Raw genomic sequence first — 18,858 nt, 5'->3', positions numbered from 1 at the left:
TTCGAGCAGACATCTGCAACTGCTGAGTTAGTAAGCATTAACTAATATAAACGTTTACAGAACTTCTGCACCATTTAAAAAATGATGGAAATAATAAAATATTTTGTCTAAACTAACATATTTAATAATTTTGCACAGACTTTTTCATATTTTTGTACATTTATTTATTCGTTTGAATTTATTTTTTCAAAATTGATGTACATACATATATAAGTGTAAATGTAATAAATTTGTATGCATGTGTTTTTGTTTGTAATGATATAAAGATCGCAAACCCATAGCATTAGGAAAATTGAAGCATATAAGTAAATGCACATTGATATTATCATTAGTTGATGTACGACACAATACATTAATTAGAAAATTAGATTTTCGAGATTTGTGATTGAGATTTTTCCGTTTTTTAATTTTTTCATTACAAAAAAATTTTTTTTTAAATATCTTCCATTATATACTATACTACACTAAGTTAGGTTACTTCACTTATGCAGTTTACAATATTGAATGCTTCTATAAGATAAAACAACTCTGAATATTGACTATAATATTTTAAATATAAAAATAGTGTAAAGTTTATATATTTCAAGGCATTTGAGTTGCATATATTCGAAATACAAAGTAATCATACATTCCAGCACTGGAATCGTTCATTATCAAGGAAGCAAAAATTAATCAACAAATACTGTTGTAAATTTCCAGGCCGTTTGCAAGTGCTATTTATTTATATGTGTATTTGTTTTATAAGCGCTGATTTTGGTACTTAGGAGGAGCGTTGTTCACCAACGAGAGCGTATAATGCGTGCTTATAGTGACCCGATGTATCGCCCTGTGTAAAGAGAAAAAATAAGTCAAATATATTAGTAAAAAATAGTTTTTTCAGAACAGGTAGGATGTTACCTTAATCCAACTCTTTAAACTCTTGCCGTATATACGCTCGAATTGAGCCTTAATATCAACCATATCGATCTAGAAATAAAATTGAACGCATATCATTAACGGATTTTCGAAATAATAAATGTACCTTTGTATATTTTAAACGTATTAACTCACTTCAGAGCGCGTGATTACGACCCGTATCAGTTGTTTATCATTTGTACCAATGCCAGCCATACTCTTGTGCAAACGCGCGGCAAAGTATTCCGTTTTGTTGGTGACACACTTGTATATGGCGATCAAACCTTCCATTATATCACCCGAGAATTCTTTACGTATTGCCTTCTCCAATGTGTGGCCAGTCATTTTTTCATACTCTTGGAATATCTTTAGAGATAAAATATATGAAATTGTATATAAATAGAAAGAACAAATAGTGGTTAGTTGAAGCACTCACCAAACGTAACTGCTGGTAGTTACGTTGGCACAAAATCATGTTGAACATGCTCTCATCAGTGCCGACACGTAGTTCACCTGCCTTGAGCAGCTCACGTGCATCCGACTGCGCTGCAACCGGGTCAATTTGACCACTCTCGTCCCGTGCTGCTGTGCAGAGCGACACTAAGAGACGCTTAAAATTGCCGGAAGTCTCCGACTTCAATTCTGATTCCAAGTGGGCACCGTATACTAAAAATCAAAAAGTTGTATTCTCTATTGACCTTTGGCGATTTGTATCTTGGTTTTTTTACTTACAGCGCAAGTACTGATTTTTTATAGTGTGAATTTCCACATTCGATAAAGTGCATAATATTTCGATGAGCACCTCCTCGTCGGTGCCAATCCCCGCCATGGCATCATTTAACTCCGCACAGTAAAAGTCGACAATTGGACGCAAGAGACCCACAAGCAACTTTTCAAAATTACCGCTAGTTTCGGATTTAACATCTTCGATTAAGTCCTTGCCAAAATGAGTTTTATATTGACGTTGGATCTCCTGAAATAACAAAAAAGAAAAAGGTTAATATTAAATTAAAAGCAGTTTAAATATCCTGGAAGAAATTTTATTAATTGTTCGATTCCATTTCATCTACCCCCCAAACAAAATTTCAAAGTAAGCGTGTTTTTTTGGGTCCTAGCTGGCCTAATCCCTTAATAGTTATCTATATTAAAATTTAAAAACATCAAGTTTATACATATATATAATTCATTAGAATATATTAATAGAAGTGTTATTACTAAATCCTAAGATTCTTCGATGCGGAAGTTTTGTAATATGTATATACAGTTTTAAGCTTAAATAAATTCACTGCATTGTTACAAGCTTTCGGTTTAACTTAGTAAAGTTCAAAACCATTTTGCTTTTCTAGTAAAGACAAAACTTTTTAATAATATATATAAAATTGTAATGAAAGCTTTCAAAAAGGACACCTTCACTTGTAGACCAGTCACAGCGAAAATCACAATTTGGTATCTGATATTTACTCCATTACTCATTTAATAGTAGTTTGTTTAACTACATGTATAATAAGTAAGGAATCGATAATTTCGGGTGTAACCGATACAATAATATAAAATGAACCTGAAGTTTGAAAATATTTATACTAGGTATATGGGGGCTAAAATACCTCCCGACACTATTTTATTCATCATAAACATATTCTCCCCGAATTTTAATCTTAGACCTCACTAATTGACCGATATGTGCGGTAAAAAATCAGCCATATACACTTAGGACACCAACATTTTTTAACCCTATCTTTCAGAGCGTATGAATAATTACTAAAAAGACTTCTTCACGACAAGTTTGTTTGAGTCAACTTTAGCTGTTTAGAAGATATTTACAATGTACTATTTAGAGGGCGGAGCACTTTACAAAATGTTTAGCCCACTTTATAGTATTTCGTTAATGGCGTTTTATGGATGTAAGAGTTGTGCGATTGCGCACATCTGACATAGCGATCTCTCTTGGGTGCCAAAGAACATATGTAGCAAGTTTCTTCAAGATACCTCAATGTTTACTCAAGTTATCGCTTGCACGACAGACGGACGATGGACAGACAGATAGTCACCGGGATTTCAACTCGTGTCGTCATCCTGATCATTTATATACATATATATAACCATATCTATCTCGATTAGTTTTAAGTGATACAAAAAACCGTTCAGTGAACAAACCTATTAAACCCGAATTGTGAACATTATATTAGGTAAAGTAAAAAGTTCGTTCGGTTTTTTTTATTGATTTTTCAAAAGATAATAACTTTGTGTACATTTGTCCGATTTAAGTCAAATATGCGCCGTTTTGTTCGTAAACTTGTTGCCAACGAGATGCCAACTTCATTCTACCCCTCTCGTAGAAGACTGCGTCCATATTGCCAAAAAACTCGGAGAGCCAATTTTCACAGGCCTCTCTTGAGGCGTTCGCCATGGACATGAAAAGATGGTAATCACTTGGTGCCAGGTCCGGACTATAAGGTGGATGCATTAGAACCTCCCATCCGAGCTCCAGGAGCTTCTGGCGAGTCACCAAAGACGTGTGTGGCCTGGCGTTGTCCTGATGGAACACGATTCGGCCTCTGTTGATCAAAGATGGCCTCTTCTGGATGAGTGCTGCCTTCAAGCGGTCTAGTTGTTGGCAGTCCTTGGCCATCCCACCAAACACACAGCAAAACCTTCCTGGACGTCAATCAGGTCTTGGCCACCATCTGGGCCGCCAGTCACAATCCCCTTCAGAAACGGGTCGATTTTGTTGCGATTCTGCAGCGATTTGCAGATGGAAATTCGGTCCATCATGTTTTTTGCGTTAGTTCGTGTGACACCCAAACATCGAGCTCCTTTTTGAATCCAAGGTTATGCAAATGGTTCCAAACGGTTTTCTGTATTATCGCGATTTTCGACGACAGGCCTCCCGACGCGTGGTGCATCTTTGACATCGAAATTACCGGAACGGAACTTAGCAAATCACTTTTGTGCTACACGTTCGTTTACAGTATCGGGCCCATAAACTAAATTAATGTTTTCAGCCGCTTTAGCTGCTTTTTCGCTTTGATCGAAGAAAAATTGTAAAATATAGCGAATTTTCTCTTTGTTGGTGTCCATCTTTGACGAGCGCTCATAACGAACTGAGTACATCAATCGAAAAACTGTCAAATGATGCGACACGTAACACTAGTACTATGGACAATAACGCCATCTCTTAGATAAAAACCGAACGAACTTTTTACTTGACCTAATATACTACTATATTTATAAAAATGGAATTTCAGTAAAATTTCCTTACTGTCAAATGATGGCATGATAGAGAAATGCCTAAACGGGTCTCATTTCGAGAATATTTTTTAGAACATACCTGTCTCTGCTCATTTGAACGGCGGCAAATGATGTTAATTAAAGCATCTTCATCGGTTCCAAAACCTTTCATGGCTTTGCGCAAATCATGGGCATCCTTAACCGGATCGAAGCTCTGTGCGGGGAGTACAGTTGGTGTGCCCTGAAATGGATAATTTGTTGCTTACGATGTGATACTTTCTTAATTCATATATAATATCATATAATTTTAGCTTAAAAAAAGAAATATTAAAATATATTTATGCGAATATACTTAAGCGATATTTGAGCTATCAAATGCAATGTTTTTTTATTCTTAAAACGTTTTCACATATGTCGCATATCAAGAAACTGATGCACCAATACTCGTGCTCAAGAAATTCTAAATATGTAATACTTGTATGGTAAATTATGTTTGAACGTGCATATTTATGTATTTATATAGCAAGCCTATTCTATGATATTGAAATGCAGAGTTTGGTATTAGCAAATTAAAACATATATAACTTAGAGAGTGGCGAATCGAACACACCATTGGCATAAAACTAACAGACTGGCGTAATCTAATGGAGATAGAATGGAAACGATTATACATACAACTGAGTTATCTTTATACAGGATAAGTATAGCGAATAGTGTTGATTCGGAGATTTTAAAAACTCAACAAATATATAAGAAATTAATGCAATTAAAACAATAAAAAAGGTTAACACTGGCTGCACCGAAGCTATAATACCCTTTATAGGGGCATATCACATAATATAAAAAAGTATATAAAGATCTTAATCTTGATTATATTAGGCCAGTTTGTATGGCAAATATATGCTATTGTGGTCCGATCAGAGCAATGAGTCCGGAGATTGTAGCGTTGCTTTCTATAATATTCTATCTCAAATTTCGTGAAGAATAAAAAATATTTCTATCCAAGGACTTGATTTTCATCGATCAGTTTGTATGTCAGCTATATCTTGAAGTGATCCGATATCGGTAGTTCTGACGTTCTTGGAGGAAAACAAACTTGAGAAAAATTTTACATCGATAACCTAAAAACTGAGGGCTAGTTCCCGCATATAGAGACGTACAGACGGATATGGCTGAATCGACTCAAGTGGTCACGCTGATAATTTATATATGTATGTATGTACATAGGGTTTCCGACGTTTCCTTCTGGGTATTACAAACTTCGTGGCAAACTTAATATACCCTCTTCAGGGCATAAATATTATGGGTTGTATTTTTTTCTCGAAAAGTCCATATGTACAGCGTAAAGTTATTCCCGGATAAGTCATTAAAGTGGTATAACCACCTGCATGTGTAATGACAGTTCATTTGATTTATATCAGTTGGTTGTTCGATTCGTCATCTTCAATTTCCAATATGTGACTTCCAAATATGGTATTATAAAAATACTGATATAATGCACTAGCTTTTTTTTTTTACTTTATACATATGTATAACAATGTAGCACTTCGGACACAAACCTCTCTTCGGGCAAACGGCTGATGATGGTGCAGCATGTGGCCTTTCAAGTGGGCCAATTCTTGGAAACAATGAGCGATATTGCCTGCTGGAGATTCATAACCGACCGACGTCGGCACCGGTGTATATCCATGTGTTGGCGCATAAGACGGATGCGTCGGCGGATGCGTGTAATGCGGGGAGTGTGCGCTACCGCCAATAGTGCCGTATGTTGGTGATCCCGCAGCGAATGGATATGGCGCTTGTGCATGTTGGGGATTATGTGGGTATGATGAACCCGGATAAGGTGCATTAGATGGCGTATTAATTGGTGGATAGGGCACGTGATGCTGAGGAGGAGCATGCGGGATATTGTTGGAGGGTGGGTATGGAGTTTGATGATGAGCAGACAGTGGCTGATAGTGTAAGCTATTTTGCTGCGGCACATGTTGTGGTGAAGAGTGTTGTGTGGGGTGTTGTGAGGGCGCTATCCAACCAGCGCCGAACGGCACGCCAACGGGCGCACCAGGATTGGAATGGTTGTGACTGTTGTTATATGGTGTATTGGATTTGGGTTGTGGCATGCCGGAACCCTACAAAAGATCTATGAATTATTCTATGAAAAACAGTAAGACCGCTGCGCTAGTAAGCGGCGATGATTTGCTGAATTTAATTGTGCTTTACTACATTAAGCGCTTCCTTTAGTTCTTTTAATATCTTATTTGTGTTGTATTTGTATTTTGTCAAAATATTCTTATACACACAACTATGTACATTTAATTAGAACCGTTTTAAACAAGTGTAGCGGGAAGTGGCAAAGGACATGATACGCATGTATGTATATATCCAACAGGTGGGTTAGAAAATGAGTAATATTTAGTTAAAAAATATTTCTTCTTTTAAAATTTTGATTTTTAAATTAATTAAAGGGGGTATAAAGGGTGACACACGGATTACATCTGCTGTAATCCCACATTTGGTGTTTCGCTTAAATATACTAAGGAGTCATTCTCGTCGATAACATTTTTATGAAGTAAACATTTTTTTCAAATAGCTTTTTCTTATGGTCTGAATGCAGGAAAAATCGCTAGAGGCTACATTCGGTGAATCCGGTGGTTGCGGAAACAATTGGAAGCATCATTTGAATGATTGGTGTCATAGTTAAATCAATTATGAGTTCGCCCTACTCACCCACTTTTGGTAGAACTTTCGCAAGTCCAGATTTTTATCCATATTTCGTTGATATGTTTAGAGTATCAGTTATCACAATAAATTTTTCTCTATATTCATCTAATATGTCCATACGTTTTTAACGTTTTAGACCGGAACAGACTCCGTACAACGTCCACTGACTTTACCGACTTTAATGCTCACTTGGCCTGTACGGATTTCAGCAAACCACTTACGAATGATTGCTTCATTTGGCGTTGACCGATTAAACACTCATCAAGCCACTTTCCAGTACCAGGAGCAGTTACTAATCAAAACTTGTTCGATATCTGGGAATTGTATACAAATGGATTAAATTATAGAAGCTTCCTTTCATAGAAATAATACGAACTTTTTAGTTTTCTTGGAACTATAAATCAACCTATTATTGACAGTACTTTTTTGAACGTCATACTTGTACATCATCTGACAAGAAAAATAATGACGGATTCTTGATTACAAATGTGATTGTCATAAGAACAATAGCTTTGATAATAATTTGAATTTTAAAACATTCGTTTAGGAAGATATGTTAAATATCTAAACTATCGAAACATAATATAACAAAAAGAAAAAATCGATTTTTCCAAATTTCTAGACCAGAATACACCCTTAAGTATTATTAGACAATTAAAATGAAGGGGGAACCAAATGCCACTTACCAACCCACACCAATTCAACGATAGTAAACAAATCTATGTAGATCAACTTAAGTTTATAGATTACAACAACATTATTTTCGAAATATGCTGAATGTGGTTTTTATTTTAAAAATTCCGGAAGATTGTTTGCGCCAAAGTGAGAATGTTTCTGTATGTATATATACAACATCGTAGATATATATCTACAATTGTTATTCTGGAATTTAATATTATTATTTGTAATACGAAATATTTTTGTAGTTATTAAGTACTTCTGTGCATATAAGATTTACAATATGTACATATATTTAGGTATATTATATAAGCAACACTTAAAGCTTAAATTAGTACGCACGATGCAAATTCATAGGATGTAATAGTTTAAAAAATGTAGTAAAAATTGAATTACTTACGAATGGATACATTTTAAAATATTGTGTTTCCTCCTTTTGGTTAAAAATGTTTCAAAATTCGAGTCACTGGGAATATAGCTGTAAATGAAAAACAAGAGCATTTCATATTTAAATGCTGTGTAAACAAGTATTTATTGTTTGTAATTATATTTGGTAGCCAAACTATCGCACCAATTACATGAGTACTGTCAATACTTCGATACTTAATTACTCGTACTTAACGCTAAGTTCACTTAAGTTTATTGTCATTGCAGGCACATTATACATTTGCATACATTCAACTTATGGGTGTATATGTATGTGTATATGTGGCTATACAGTAAAAACTTTAAGGTGTGTTTAAAAACAGTTGTGAAAATATTCATTACACCGTTTGCCACCGATATCAGCGTTGCCAACGTGGTGTAATATATTTTATTTGAAGTGAGCTATGTGTATGTGTATGTGGTTACATATGTACAAGTGCATATATGCGTCATGTGTATATGTTCGATTATTGCGCGAATCAATGCTTCTGCAGTCACGCATTCTTTGTTGTTGGACACTTCCGTTTGGCTAGCAGCCGGTTTTAATCTGCCTTGCCTTTGTCATACACATTCGTCTCTTTCAAACCACATTTATACAGTTACTATGTCGTTAGGAACGAGCCAATGCGTCGCCAAGAAAAACGTTATGTTCAAGTTTAATTCCAGGAGCGGTATTTATGTTCTTTTTTGGTATTTTCATAATATTCACATCAATTAATGTAAAATTTATATGTAATTTTTATTAATAAAATGGGGTAGTCTTTTAACAGATTTTTTGAGGTTATGTCTGTTTTGAGGCGGTGCCTTATAACTACACTAAGGAGATTGCCAAGTAATTGCGGATACAGGTACGTCATTAATAGTTGGAATTAAAAAAAAGCAACAACTATAATTAAGCCTTAGGTGGAATACCCATCATGGGTCGTCAGTATATGGTGTCTTGTGATATGACGCGATAATTAAATAAGTGTACATATGTACATATATAAGTGGAAAAACGTTCGAAAGGAATGTAACGATTTGTTTGCTGGTTCTATGAGCATGCATATTCTACAACCAAATTTTACACTTTGGGACCTTGGAGATGCATAACTCAATACTTACGACTCCGCTATAACAAATTTATATATTAAAGTAAATTATATTAAGGTGTGAAGTTTGATAGGAAATCAACTTATACGAAGACAGAATATTAAATAAAGCAAGTAAGGGAGGGCCAAGTTCGGGTGTAACCGAACATTTTATACTCTCGCAACTTGCAAGGGAAACTTCTTCAGGTGTAGGCAAAATTTTATATAAAAGGAAGTATTAATCCGATTCAACCAATTTTTAACGCAAAGACATACTACAAGTATTATCGAGAGTTTCATTTATTTGGTTCACTTTTGGTTCGATTTAGACAATTCAAGGCAATGGTCATAATGTGACATACTTTAAACGCATTATTCACGCAAAGTTTACTCTGACACAAACATTGTTACTTGATTTGCATAATGAAAAGTGAAAGAATCAGATGGAATTTAAAATGGTGTTATATGGGAAATAGGCGTGGTTGTAATCCGATTTCGCACCATCACATAAAATTATGAGAAGAATGTTATGAACCGCATTTGGTTGAAATCGGTTAAGCAAATCCCAATATATGGGTTTTCACCAAAAGTGGGCGTGGCCCCGCATACCATCACAGAGATCAAATTTAGTGTATCTGGCGTGTATAGTGCTTGATTTATCGTGCTTTTAGTAGTTTTTAACAGTACCGTTATTTGGGGAGTGGGTGGGCTTGGTAAGGTTTAAAATATACAGAAATTTCAAGTTTAATGGAGAATGTTTATTATCATTCGAAAGAACATTATTTGGCATTTATTTTTTGAAGATTATCGTTTTCAAATGTTGGCCACAGCTACATCTCAGATGGTCCATCCGTTGAGTCCAATTTTCGAAAACTCGTTCGAGCATTTCGACTGGTAACTGGCGAACGACACGCGTGATGTTTTGCTCCAAGGCTTGAATCAAAGCGGGGTTGTCCGCATACACTTTAGACTTAACATATCCCCACAGGAAATTCTAATGCGGAAGTAGGCGGTTATCATGGCGCGATAACGGTCGTCATTGACATTTTTGAAGAAATATGGACCGATGATTCCACCGGCTCACAAACCTCACCAAACCGTTGTTCTTTCTGGATGAAATGGCAGCTCTTTAATCTCTTCAGGTTGCTCTTCGTCTCAAATGCGACAATTTCGCTTGCATACACACCCATTGAGACAGAAATTGGCCTCAACGTTGAACAAAATTTGGCTCGAAAAGATCTCGTCGTTAAAAGCGCCAAGTCGTTCCATACGTCGGTCAGAGTTGCTGAGAACGGCGCTGAATCGACTCTCCACGATCTTCGTGTACACTCTCAGCTACGGCCGCTATATTTTCTTCACTGCGTACTGGACGCGGTCTATTCGGTCGAATATTATTAAATAATAAATACTGAGTCTTAAAATGGGTGATGGTGTTGCGAATAATACGCTCAGTAGGCCGAATATGTTTCTTTCTTTACAGAACGTAAATTTTCGTTATAAAGTTAAACGATTTGTAGACGTTGTTCAGGCATAAGTCTTTCCATGATGAAATGCCAAACAATACTGAATAAAAATAACATGACAGCTTGACACGACTCATGCAAGTACCTCTAATTGGATCACGCGTCATTATCAAGAAAGGATCCTCTCTGAATTTGAACAGTTTTGGTTCGATTTGGACAATTTCAGTCATAAGGTGGCACACTTCAAAGGCACTATTCGTTCAAATTTTATCTAGTTATATTAATTGGTGCTTTATTTGTATACTGAAATGTGAAAGAATGAAATGGAATTTAAAATTTTGTTATGTGGGAAGTAGGTGTGATTGTAGATCGATGTGCTCCATATTCGCACTGTAACATAAGAATTTCAGAAGGCTTTTATGTACCGAATTTGGTTGAAATTGGTTAAACAGGTTCCGAGATATGCGATTTTACCTACAAGTGGGCGGTGCCACGCCCATCGTCCAATTTTGGCGATGGCTCCTATAAAGCTTTTTTGTGGTAAAATTTAATGTTTCTGTTTAACAAAACGGTTATATGAGATGTGAGCGGAGTTATCATCCGATTTCACCTATTTTCACACTATCGTAAGAAGGGTTGAAAAAGTTTATGTGTGCACTTTATTCCTTTTCGACTAATGGCGTCCTTACTTTTTTGCCAAGGAACATGTGTACCAAGTTTCATCAAGATATCTTAGTTTATACTCAAGTTATCGCTTGCACAGACTCGGAATTCAACGCGTCGCGTCATCCTGATCATTTATATATATGTACATATATAACTCCATATCTATTTCGATTAGTTTTAGGTGACACAAACTACCGTTAGGTGAACAAAACTATTGTACTCTATAGCAACATGTTATAAGAGTATAATTTATATGATTCTATAAAGAAAATCGTCGGTTAATTTTTCCCAGTTCAAATCTATACATTTATGAGTAAAAAATAAATGTAACAAGAACCTTACATTTTACACATTTGCCATTGCGATTTATAAAAATATTATTACGATTTTATAAAACAACCTGATGATTTGTGAAATCCTCTGGGTTCAATCGCTGGATTGTTAAATATGGTAAGTTACTAAATATATCTTACGAACTTTTAATGAAAAACAATTTATTCTTTTTTATTTAAAATTTTATCATTTAAAATGTTCACCTAGTGTTTGCACAATAGAAGTGTTCTAAGCAACTAAACCTCCAGACTTCACTCCTATAAACCCGCAGCGCTTTCGCCTTAATTATCTATAAAGTTTATATCAATAAGTTATCGGAATGGAATATTCGAAGTACGCGCCCTAAAACGAGATATATGGTGTACATTAATTTTTTTGTCCGGGCGAGTAAACAAATATTTAAATATTTAGCGATAAAACCAATGGCTTTCCGTTATGTTGTTAATATCTTACGACAGAAAAAAGTTTGCAAAATAATTAAGTGAACATATGTATGTATGAGCTAGTAGACAATACTTTTTACTGAACAAGTTTGTTGTAAATGTTGAAAATCAGTAGGAGCTAGATCTATTTTGACGATTAGGTCAATGTTAATACAAATAATGCAAAATTAATTTTGCATACTTTCTGTGGGGTGCACATTTAATTAGGTATGTCAAAATAATTGCACATTTTATGTGTACACACCCCAGAGCGCAATGGCGGCAATCAACAGGTTGTGATAGGCGACAATGATGGCACCGCTGATATGTTTATAAATGAATAATTAGAAAATTTCCGTATGTAGTATCGAATTTGACACGCAAGCGATAAATATGTATACACGGGAAGACAAATTTGAAAATACATAGCACACATACTTCTACACATACATGTGAATTGTCTGTATATGCAAATTGTTTGTTTTCGTTGGAATATTTGCACCGAATTGGCCACATGGCCACTATCGGTGAGGGAAATAAGAAAGTGAAATTATTGGCGTATCGCCAGTTTGTATTTGCTTGCTTTTGGCCATAGTGGCGATTGTTCCGCAAAAGATTTCCTTTACAATTTCGCAAAGTTCGCCCGGTACTACAATTGTAATTAACAATTTTTTAATTAAACAAGAGGAAACGTTAACTTCGGCTGCAGAGAAGCTTAATACCCGTAACGAGTGCATTTCTAATAGCATAAAATGATCTTTATCTTGATTTTGATCGGTTAAATTATTTCCATGGCAGCTATACGCTATAGTAATCCGATCTGAACAATATCTTCGGAGATTGTCTGTGCCAAATTTCGTAAAGATAATATGTCAAATAAAAAAGTTTTCCATACAAGGACTTGATTATGAAAAATCAATTTGTATGGTAGCTATATCCTAAGGGGCACTTATCCACGCATATATAGACAGACAGAAATGGCTAAATCAACTCAGCTCGTCATGCTGATCATTTATTTATACTATATTTTATAAGATTCCAGAGGTTTCCTTCTGGGTGTAATAAACTGAATATACTCTGTTCAGGGTATAAAAATGTTTTATTGATATTAATTCTATGAGAAGCTCAGCTAAATTGGAGGTTTGAAATTTCCTGAACGAATAACTTTGAAATTAGCTGTCAAAGTAAACACATAGTATGTCAGAAGTAACAACGTTTGAATATTAAGGAAATCTATTTCTAATACTCGAGTTTTGTGTGGTAAACTTACAGAGCACTTTGGACACATAAAAGGCAAGATATATTCGTGGTTTAACTCTCCTTTTAATGAGATGTTGTTCATATCAAAATCAATATGTAGATATGTATATATGAGTTTTGTCTCCATATATGTATGACCAACAGCGCCTGGTAGTTTATACTATCCTACGCAATCTTCAGTGAGTCATCTGATTTGATTCAGTTAATGATAAAATGTTTTGATATCACTGTAGTGCTTGCTTAAATAAAATGATGACTAATATGCAACACATTTCTTTCAAGTCGAATTCATAAAACACATTTTAACCATATATTTAACCATATACTTAATTTTTTATAGTTTTATAGTTCGAATAACCCGCAATTTCATATCTAAACATAGTTTGAACAAACACTATTACTCGTACAATGTGGAAATTTTGCCAAGCCATTCTTAAATTTTTAAGAAATGTTCTATGTATGCGAAGTGTATAAGTGGTATAGTAAAAAATTTCCGATTAGGAAAAATCGTTTAAATAGTTTTAACATAAGCATTCTCATTAAGGTAGCAAACTTAAATTTGAGAAGGAGCTCTTGAGCTTGACTGATGATGATTTCTGAGGGAAAAAAGTAATAATAATTTAGATGGGTTTTATGTGCTTAATTAACACTAGGAATAATTTCGTTGACGAATCTGTAATGATAAGCGACGGGTTTTTCAACACTAGAAAATATGTTTTATTTAAATGAAGACTGACTCAGAAGAATGGTGAAGCATACAAAATTGTGTTTATAATTCAAACTGACAATGCCTATATCCTAGCAATTAGTTTTTATGAAAACAAAATATGTATATCATGTACGGCTAAGCTGAAGTTCGACCACTGTAAAATCGAAATGCTTCCATGAATACAGAACAGCTTTCTATATACTACACACTAATGTATGTATATAAATAAATATATGGAGAATAAAATAACATTTTAATTGTGTATACACTTCCACATGTACATTCCTAGTATATTTATAGTGCATGTGTGAGAATATGTAAATATGTGGCATTTCAGTATGCTTGTGAATAATTGTTATCTTAATTTTTGACCAAATGGCGCTACTAAAGAATTAGTATGTAAAATAAAAAAATATGTATGTAGTATGTAAAAAAATATACATGTGTACACGCAAACTCGTCACTGAAAAAAACACGCAAACAATGTACATATATTTCTTGGGGCAGACGCCTTTTGGCTGAGCAAAATGACGTGGTTAGGTCCGTAAAGAGACAAATTAATATATATAATATAAGCATATTAGCCAGAGAGGCGTCTAACGATGACGTGTCCACGAAAGCAAAAAGGACGAAAAAACGAACTACATGCGTATATAAAAAGCAAAAGTTATCATTTGAAAAGAGCGCATAGGACTAATCACAATTCGTGAAATGTAAGTATAATTGTCAGAGAGTCTGATGCTTTTTTTATTCTTTAGCTACGTATAGTTATATTCATATGCATATAAACACTCATAAGTATAATATTTCGTATATATATACATACATATACTTTTGAACCTCCGCGACGTCAGTGTCTTTCGTAGCGATAACAGCTTCAATTGGAATTACTACATACTTTGTAAATATGTATTTATTTATCATGCGAACAACGTCTGTTGACGGCGCCCATCTGAGTAATTCCCAAAGCTGTTCGGTGATTCAATACAGAACACAATAAATTGAGAACTTTTAAAATTCGCGATTTGTATCTGCCTTGTACTTGTAGGTGTAATTGACTGCAACACCTCTGAGCAATTTTCACTTCCTCTTAAATATTGTATTAGTAAGGGCGTGAATGTATTTTTCAATTAATTAATTCAATTTGATGAGCATTATAAACAAGCATATTGACTTATACAGTATTGGCCAAAACTAAAGCATCCTATAAATTGTTTTTTGAAACTGCAGTTCTTTTTAGAGATAAGAAATCGTATATAAAAGTTTTTACATAGGTATATTATTAGCTTTTATTTTCACTTATAATAAAACAACATAACTGTTATTATTTTCTTAAAAGAAGACTACTTTGGGAGCAGGTTTCACTATAGACGAAGGTGTATCATTATCGATCTATTACTCTAATATTTTAATTGGTTTGATCTCTTACCCAGAAAAAACTGAAACGTTGAATCGATTTGGGATTTAGTAAATGCTTCCCGGGCCTAACATTTTTTGCGGCAACAATAGTCTACTTTGCCGATTATGGAGTGAAAACTAGATTACTATACAACTAACTAGTAGTCTACTAGATAATAGTCTACTTTGCCGATTATGGAGTGAAAACTAGATTACTATACAACTTAATTCGTATTCTCCTCGATTTCTCAGCAGCTCTTGTTCAGTTTGGCAAAAATAACCAGGTAAAAATTGCCAAATTCGTTCAATGTTTTATTCATAGCAGTAATGTGGAAAGTCTAGAACAATTTAGAGAAGATATTTAAAAGAGTATATTTTAATAGGACTAGATAAACTAATTTTTTATAATTGGTTTTTGACATTAGGGTAATTGAAATTTACTGTTATCACTGCCTATACCCTTAATACCCTTATTGTAATATTTTCCCGCTCTGATGAACATCAATTTTATATCCGCGCCTAATAGTAATCATGATAATAATAGGATAGTAGATTTTTATAAAAACCGATTTTTACCTATGGCTTTTTCAACAATTTGTAATAGTAATAGCCAGTACTTAGATAAGTCAACTTGGTAAAGTCAGTTTTAAACATTTACTAACGAGATTTACAACAATAACAAAATAAAATGTATATAATAAGAAACAAGAATAATAAAAAAGAATAATAATAAGAATTAATATAATTAATAATAATAAGATAATAGAGGTACTGAAAACATTGGAATATTGAAAATAGTGTTACACGACATAAATATTAGCTGGAATTCGAACATTTCATTTTTAACTTTTAATTTTGAATTGAAGTTGGCGCTGTTATTACATCTGTTAAAATATATGTACATACTACAAGGATGTTCTTGGTAAAGAGATTTCCAAGAAAACTGATTTGAAATTTGATAAGTTTTCATTAGAATCTTTCCTACATCGATCGCCATTAAAAAATTGTGCTCTATAGTTTTAAATTTAGAACCATCTATTATATATAGAATTGAAATATTTTACTTTATTATTTCAATAATTCGAGAACTATATTATAGTAAAAAATTACTTAAAAGGTCATCGACTATTCGTTGGCTAAAACAGTAAATTCCATCTATATTTATTATAAACTAAATAATGTTAATGTGGTTACTCGTTTTTATCGGCAAGCATAAGAGCTTTTTGAATGCAATTTTTAAAATATAATGAAAGTGTCAAAGTGCTTAAAAGCGATTATGGATCTTCTACAATGAAAAGATTAAAGAAAAACTTTATGCAACAGTGTTGACCTTCTATAAAATATTTTCCTATTTAAGTTTTTTTGAACCGCTTTATTTGAATATTTAATTTTCTTATAACCTAAACCGAACTTAAAAACACTATCAAGATCGGTTCAGATGATACCGCTTTCTATAAAAGTTGGATTATCCTTGAAAAGTAGTTACTGTACTATAATCAGTTATTATTGTACCAATCTATAAAAAAGAAAATTTGACGAGTGCAGTGTGCTTTTTATATATTTGAGTTAATGTCTGGATTGATAACTCAAATTAAAGATATTTAATACATTATAATATTTACCATATGTCGGTTAGGTACGGCTTAATGCTCTTGACAATTGTTTATATCTCCCAAAAAAATTTAAGTTATGTGATAGTATGTTACCATCTTTTCTAGTCTACTTTTAAGTATTAATTTTGAGGTAAAAGTACTGGTTTTGGACTTCACCGGTTTCACAGCTTTTGCCCAAATTTTCATAGGAGAAAAGTTCATGACAGTAATCCCCATCCGTAGCTAAATCCTTAAGTAAACTATTGTATATTCACTTTTATCTACGTACTATTATGGCTAGTTCTGTAGCCTAGAACATAGGTTTTGGTAAACAAGCCCGCTTCTGCTACAAATGAATTTATGGAGAAGATTGTGATAAAAATTTACATACTTTAATTTGAAAGCTAATGTGTTATTCGGATTGGTATTTAGATAATTACTAATTAAATTTTTAATTTTAAGTTTTCTATAAACATTAAACAGTTTTCTAATAATATGCTAATATGACTAACTAACGTAGTGAATAAAAATTGATATGAACTACATTTTATATATGTATATGTACACTAATATGAATAAACAGTCAATAAAAATTGATGCGAAATAGAGGTGGGCAAATAAACTGGCAGTGAATTCAGTCAGAGTCATGTGATGAGAGAAAACACGAATATGCTGTCTCAGGTAAGTTGTCGATGGTTAAAATAAGAAGATATAAATAAAGCTAAACACAACTGATCAAGCATAGAAATGTGAACTAATCTCAATATAGCGGGAATGTACATTGCACCTATCAAAGGTACTCTAACATAGACTGCCTTACACGTTAGCGAGCAAATGTTGATTATTCCGCAATGTATATATGTAGATATGTATATGGAGGTATAATATTATGTACATATAAGTACATAAATAAGTATATTTCAAGATATTTTCATACGATCACGAACAGTGGCCTTCAAACTGTGTGGAACTTTGCAGATGGAGCAATTCACACACACTCCCGACGTATTGTGAGTTTACATGCGACCTTGATGCAGTAAACGAGTGGTAAGAGCCATAAGCGGCTGCGAGTGAAAAACTTACATTTCCAATTAGCAGAAATGTATTTCAGTTGCAGTGAAAGTCCCGCAGACGTATGTGGAAAATTTGTCCGTTAGTTGGATTGTAGTGGTTGGGTATTCCAATAACTAATGGTATGTATGTACACCCACAATAGTGTGAATAAACTTCATATAGCGTTTAGATAGAAATAAAAATAATACCAGTTGTATTAACAATGGAAACACACACGCACTGAGCTTCACTTAGAGCGTTTTATTGCACAGAATTATTATTATCTTAATACATACATATATGTAGGTATATATATATACGGCTTATAGTCAAAGAACAATCGCAATATTTTATCTTTTCCACATTTTTCTTTACTTCTTTGTTATTCTGTTGTTGTTGCATATAAAGAGCTATCTACGTTTTCTTTCATGCTAGTTCGTCCGCAGCTCATACACAATCACACAGGCACACACACACAAATTACATTTTTAGTTCAAATTGAGTGACTTAAAACCGGTAGATAGACATAGTAAATATTACTACCCATAAGAATTACTTTCAATTAAACAACAAAGCGGCAAAAATTAATATTTCTTTTAGACATCAATTGACGTAAAACTAAATGCCTTACCGATAAAAAAAAATAAACAAACGAATCACTCGAAAGTTGCTAGTGAACTGAAATCATTGTATAAATCTACAAGTAACCAATCCTAAGATTTTCACTAATACACACGCAAAAATATCTCACTTGGTACGGGTTGCCTCAAAAATTCTACTACTAAAATTACACTTGGTACGGGATGCCAACCAATATTCTGCTACTAAGTGCACTTTTACACAGGGACTCAAAAGAGTCTCATTTTTTAAAATTTTCTTTTGGTGTCGCTCTGTGCATTCACACGGTAAAAAAGAGTCCAGCAACTCGAGTCTAGTTTTTCTGCA

General features: G+C 33.8%; 1 protein-coding gene across 13 annotated transcripts; it reads right to left on the bottom strand.

The window, feature by feature from the left end:
* Nucleotides 1-140: 140 nt before the first annotated feature.
* Nucleotides 141-18,616, bottom strand: AnxB11 (Annexin B11). 13 transcript variants are annotated; one of them, XM_036371818.2, is made up of 9 exons: nt 18,545-18,616; nt 7,922-7,999; nt 5,682-6,251; nt 4,223-4,363; nt 1,627-1,867; nt 1,331-1,560; nt 1,051-1,260; nt 898-966; nt 141-826 (listed from the first exon to the last, which is right to left on the bottom strand). In XM_036371818.2, the coding sequence occupies exons 2-9, from the start codon at nt 7,931-7,933 to the stop codon at nt 761-763; spliced, it is 1,539 nt and encodes a 512-aa protein (XP_036227711.1). In that variant the 5' UTR covers nt 7,934-7,999; nt 18,545-18,616; the 3' UTR covers nt 141-760. The 13 variants fall into 13 exon arrangements, with proteins under 13 accessions (XP_036227711.1, XP_036227715.1, XP_036227712.1 ...); XM_036371822.2 differs by lacking the exon at nt 18,545-18,616 and adding an exon at nt 18,470-18,488; XM_036371819.2 differs by lacking the exon at nt 18,545-18,616 and adding an exon at nt 18,457-18,475.
* Nucleotides 18,617-18,858: the final 242 nt, after the last annotated feature.

This window comes from Bactrocera oleae, chromosome 5 (genome assembly GCF_042242935.1).
Source record: "Bactrocera oleae isolate idBacOlea1 chromosome 5, idBacOlea1, whole genome shotgun sequence".
NCBI lineage: Eukaryota > Metazoa > Arthropoda > Insecta > Diptera > Tephritidae > Bactrocera > Bactrocera oleae.
The sequence above is the reverse complement of the archived record's forward strand: the minus strand, read 5'-3'. Positions and strand labels throughout refer to the sequence as shown.

What these genes read in the sequence shown, in the direction of transcription:
- AnxB11 (XM_036371818.2), bottom strand. An exon ending in AAAAAATCAGTACTTGCGCT is followed by an intron (nt 1,561 to 1,626) that starts GTAAGTAAAAAA and finishes TTTGATTTTTAG; the next exon opens with TATACGGTGCCCACTTGGAA. An exon ending in GTTTAAAGAGTTGGATTAAG is followed by an intron (nt 827 to 897) that starts GTAACATCCTAC and finishes CTCTTTACACAG; the next exon opens with GGCGATACATCGGGTCACTA.